The 5,000-nt window shown below is 42.2% G+C and overlaps 2 protein-coding genes across 2 annotated transcripts in view; both read right to left on the bottom strand.

The window, feature by feature from the left end:
• Positions 1-1,891, bottom strand: part of LOC119580316 (collagen alpha-1(XV) chain-like) — a 7,690-nt gene extending 5,799 nt beyond the window's left edge. Inside the window, exon 1 of the mRNA XM_037928400.1 lies at positions 818-1,891. Within this exon, the coding sequence (XP_037784328.1) occupies positions 818-1,471 (654 nt within the window). The 5' untranslated portion in view covers positions 1,472-1,891. The remainder of the gene's footprint in view (positions 1-817) is intronic.
• LOC119579937 (serine-rich adhesin for platelets-like) overlaps positions 1,666-5,000 on the bottom strand; it is a 14,472-nt gene continuing 11,137 nt past the window's right edge. Inside the window, exons 3-9 of the mRNA XM_037927784.1 lie at positions 4,928-5,000; positions 4,757-4,870; positions 4,486-4,540; positions 3,473-4,404; positions 3,041-3,274; positions 2,522-2,692; positions 1,666-1,704 (exon numbers count right to left, since the gene is read on the bottom strand). The exon at positions 4,928-5,000 is cut by the window's right edge and continues 274 nt beyond it. Of these exons, the coding sequence (XP_037783712.1) occupies positions 1,666-1,704; positions 2,522-2,692; positions 3,041-3,274; positions 3,473-4,404; positions 4,486-4,540; positions 4,757-4,870; positions 4,928-5,000 (1,618 nt within the window). The remainder of the gene's footprint in view (positions 1,705-2,521; positions 2,693-3,040; positions 3,275-3,472; positions 4,405-4,485; positions 4,541-4,756; positions 4,871-4,927) is intronic.

Genomic DNA, 5,000 nt, shown 5'->3' with positions numbered 1-5,000 from the left:
TAATAATAATAATAGTAACAACAAATAAAATGATGATATTGATAATAATGATATGAGAATTATAATAGTAATAGAAGTGATAATATTAATAATAATGATATGATAATAATAATGATGATGATGAAGATGCTGCTGCTGCTACTGCTGATAATAATAATAATGATAATAATTATAATAATAATAAAAATAATAATAATGATAATAACAATAATAATAATAATTATAATAATAATAATAACAACAATAATAACAATAATAATAATAGTAATAATGATATTAATAATAATAATAATGATAATAATAATAATAATGATAATGATAATAATAATAATGATCATGATAATAAAAAAATAATAATGATAATGATAATGATAACGATCATAATAACAATACTACTGCTACTACTACTACTACTACTACTACTACTACTACTACTAATAATAATAATAATAATAATAATAAATAATGATAGTAACAACAATAATAATAATAATAATAACAATCGAAATAATAATACCAATAATGATGATGATGATGATGATACTGATACTGCTACTACTACTACTAATAATAGAATAATAATAATAATAATAATAATAAAAAATAATGATAGTAATAGCAAAAACAATAATAATAACGATAATAATAATGATAATAATAATTATAATAGTGATAACAAAAAATAATTATTATAATATTAGGAATGATAATAATTAATTATTATAATAATAGGAATGATAAAAATAATAATTATAATAATAGGAATGATAAAACATAATGATGATAATAACAAAAGAACAACGATAATCCTAATTACCTGACAAGCAGATGGGTCTCCCTGGGCTGATATGTTGCAGTGCATTTGCAGGCAACGCGTGTGTGAAGCGCTTTCCACATCAGTAACATTGGAGGTTGTTATCGAACCTTCTGGAGGAAATAATTTTGGCCTCGCGATGATAGGTTTCTCTAAATCTATTTCCGGTCTTGTCGTTATAAAATCACCGTCAATGAATTTGTCTTTGGTGAACTTTGTTGAAGGAACCGCGATTTCACTGCGGGTTTTGGACTGTGTGTTGTTGGAACCGCTGGGTATTGTGTGATCGATGCCACTTGTAGCAGAGGTGCTTGGGTCAAGGGGCAGGGCAGAAGGCACGTCGATGGATAATGTCGTGCTAGTATTACTGGGTATCTTGGTGGTATTAGTGCTATAGGTCGTCGTATTACTCATCTCCACGGATGTCCTGACGAGACTACCATCACCTACTACTGTTGTAGGACTGATATCACCAAGCGAGTCCGTAGTATGAATGTCACCGGGCAACACAACGCTCGTAAAATCACCAGATATTACAGGGGACACTGAGGCAGCATCCGTCTCGTTTGTTACCACGTAGAGGTGGACGACACTGGCAACTGTAGTGGTTTTGATGACGCTTGGATATGTAGAAGTATCAGTGTCACTTGGTAACATCGAGATAACTTCGCTAGGTTCAGATATGTCACTTGATTCTGTGGTGTTCGTGACGTCACTCTCTGGTATTAAGGAGATGCCGATGTTTTGTGGTGATGCGGAATCAGTGGTGTCATTTATCAGTGGTGAACTAGTCTTCTTTTCCGTTACGGAGTAAGGTGAAGTGATATCTGCCACTAGGTAAGATGCATCTGTCACTGTGTCCTTTGTTGTTGTAAAGTTAACTGTGCCATCTGTTGCCGTGATGGTGTCATGTGTTATTGTGTAGGCAATAGTGTCATCTGCAAAGTGGGGAGTGGAGTCATTTGTTATTGTGGAGGTGATGGTGTCGTCATCTGTTATTGTAGAGATGGTTGTGTCATCTGTTACTGTGGAGCTGGTGGTGTCATCTGTTACTATGGAAGTGGTGGTGTCATCTGCTGTTGTGGAGATGGTGGTGTCATCTGCTGTTGTGGAGGTTGTGGTGTCATCTTTTACTGTGGAGGTGGTGGTGTCATCTGCTGTTGTGGTGACATCTGTTACTGTGGTGGTTGTGGTGTCATCTGTTACTGTGGAGGTGGTGGTGTCATCTGCTATTGTGGAGGTAGTGGTGCCATCTGCTATTGTGGAGGTGGTGGTGTCATCTGTTACTGTGGAGGTGTCATCTGTTACTGTGGAGGTGGTGGTGTCATTTGTTACTGTGGAGTTGGTGGTGTCATCTGTTACTGTGGAGGTGGTGGTGTCATCTGCTGTTGTGGAGGTGGTGGTGTCATTTGTTATTGTGGAGGTGTCATCTGCTGTTGTGGAAGTGGTGGTGTCATCTGCTGTTGTGGTGGTTGTGGTGTCATCTGTTGCTGTGGAGGTGGTGGTGTCATCTGTTACTGTGGAGGTGGTTTCGTCATCTGGTATTATAGAGGTGGTGGTGTCATCTGCTGTTGTGGAGGTTGTGGTGTCATCTGTTACTGTGGAGGTGGTGGTGTCATCTGTTACTGTGGAGGTGGTAGTGTCATCTGTTACAATGGAGGTGGTGGTGTCATCTGTTACTGTAGAAGTGGTGGTGTCATCTGTTACTGTGGAGGTGGTTGTGTTATCTGTTATTATGAAGGTGGTGGTGTCATCTGTTATTGTGGAGGTTGTGGTGTCATCTTTTACTGTGGAGGTGGTGGTGTCATCTGTTATTGTGGAGGTGGTGGTGTCATCTGTTACTGTGGAGGTGGTGGTGTCATCTGTCATTGTGGAGGTGGTGGTGTCATCTGTTATTGTGGAGGTGGTGGTGTCATCTGTTATTGTGGAGGTGGTGGTGTCATCTGTCATTGTGGAGGTGATGGTGTCATCTGTTACTGTGGATGTGGTGGTGTCATCTGTTATTGTGGAGGTGGTGGTGTCATCTGTTATTGTGGAAGTGGTGTCATCTGCTATTATGGAGGTTGTGGTGTCATCTGTTACTGTGGAGGTTGTGGTGTCATCTGTCATTGTGGAGGTTGTGGTGTCATCTGTTATTGTGGAAGTGGTGGTGTCATCTGTTACTGTGGAGGTTGTGGTGTCATCTGTCATTGTGGAGGTGATGGTGTCATCTGTTACTGTGGAGGTGGTGGTGTCATCTGTTACTGTGGAGGTTGTGGTGTCATCTGTTACTGTGGAGGTGGTGGTGTCATCTGTTACTGTGGAGGTGGTGGTGTCAACTGTTATTGTGGAGGTTGTGGCGTCATCTGTTACTGTGGAGGTGGTGGTGTCAACTGTTATTGTGGAGATGGTGGTGTCATCTGTTATTGCGGAAGTGGTGGTGTCATCTGTTATTGTGGAGGTGGTGGTGTCATCTGTTATTGTGGAAGTGGTGGTGTCATCTGTTATTGTGGAGGTTGTGGTGTCATCTGTTATTGTGGAGGTGGTGGTGTCATCTGTTATTGTGGAAGTGGTGGTGTCATCTGTTATTGCGGAAGTGGTGGTGTCATCTGTTATTGTGGAGGTGGTGGTGTCATCTATTATTGTGGAGGTGGTGGTGTCATCTGTCATTGTGGAGGCGGTAGTGTCATCTGTTATTGTGGTGTCATCTGTCATTGTGGAGGCGGTAGTGTCATCTGTTATTGTGGAGGTGGTAGTGTCATCTGTTACTGCGGAGGTGGTGGTGTCAACTGTTATTGTGGAAGTGGTGGTGTCATCTGTTATTGTGGAGGTGGTTGTGTCATCTGTTGCTGTGGAGGTTGTAGTGTCATCTATTATTGTGGAGGTTGTGGTGTCATCTGTTATCATGGAGGTTGTGGTGTCATCTGTTACTGTGGAGGTTGTGGAGTCATCTGTTATTGTGGAGGTGATGGTGTCATCTATCATTGTAGAGGTGGTAGTGTCATCTGTTATTGTGGAAGTTGTGGTGTCATCTGTTATTGTGGAAGTGGTGGTGTCATCTGTTATTGTGGAGGTGGCGGTGTCATCTGTTATTGTGGAGGTGGTGGTGTCATCTGTCATTGTGGAGGTGGCGGTGTCATCTGTTACTGTGGAGGTGGTGGTGTCATCTGTTATTGTGGAAGTGGTGGTGTCATCTGTTACTGTGGAGGTGGTGGTGTCAACTGTTATTGTGGAAGTGGTGGTGTCATCTGTTACTGTGGAGGTGGTGGTGTCATCTGTTATTGTGGAGGTGGTGGTGTCATCTGTTATTGTGGAGGTGGTGGTGTCAACTGTTATTGTGGAAGTGGTGGTGTCATCTGTTACTGTGGAGGTGGTGGTGTCATCTGTTACTGTGGAGATTGTGGTGTCATCTGTTATTGTGGAAGTGGTTGTGTCATCTGTTACTGTGGAGGTTGTGGTGTCATCTGTTATTGTGAAAGTGGTGTCATCTGTTATTGTGGATGTGGTTGTGTCAACTGTTATTGTGGAGGTGGTGGTGTCATCTGTTATTGTGGAGGTGGTAGTGTCATCTGTTATTGTGGAGGTGGTGGTGTCATCTGTTATTGTGGAGGTGGTGGTGTCATCTGTTATTGTGGAGGTGGTGGTGTCATCTGTTATTGTGGAAGTGGTGGTGTCATCTGTTATTGTGGAGGTGGTGGTGTCATCTGTTGCTGTGGAGGTGGCAGTGTCATCTGTTATTGTGGAGGTGGTGGTGTCATCTGGTATTGTGGAGGTGGTGGTGTCATCTGTTATTGTGGAAGTGGTGGTGTCATCTGTTATTGTGGAGGTGGTGGTGTCATCTTTTATTGTGGGGGTGGTGGTGTCATCTGTTGCTGTGGAGGTGGTGGTGTCATCTGTTATTGTGGAGGTGGTGTCATCTTTTATTGTGGAGGTGGTGGTGTCATCTGTTGCTGTGGAGGTGGTGGTGTCATCTGTTATTGTGGAGGTGGTGTCATCTTTTATTGTGGAGGTGGTGGTGTCATCTGTTATTGTGGAGGTGGTGGTGTCATCTGTTACTGTGGAGGTGGTGGTGTCATCTGTTATTGTGGAGGTTGTGGTGTCATCTGCTGTTGTGGAGGTGGTGGTGTCATCTGCCGTTGTAGAGGTGGTGGTGTCATTTGTTATTGTGGAGGTGTCATCTGGTATTGTGGAGGTTGTGGTGTCATCT

The sequence above is a fragment of the Penaeus monodon genome, chromosome 13, assembly GCF_015228065.2.
Source record: "Penaeus monodon isolate SGIC_2016 chromosome 13, NSTDA_Pmon_1, whole genome shotgun sequence".
Lineage (NCBI taxonomy): Eukaryota > Metazoa > Arthropoda > Malacostraca > Decapoda > Penaeidae > Penaeus > Penaeus monodon.
This window is presented reverse-complemented; position numbering and strand designations above follow the sequence as displayed.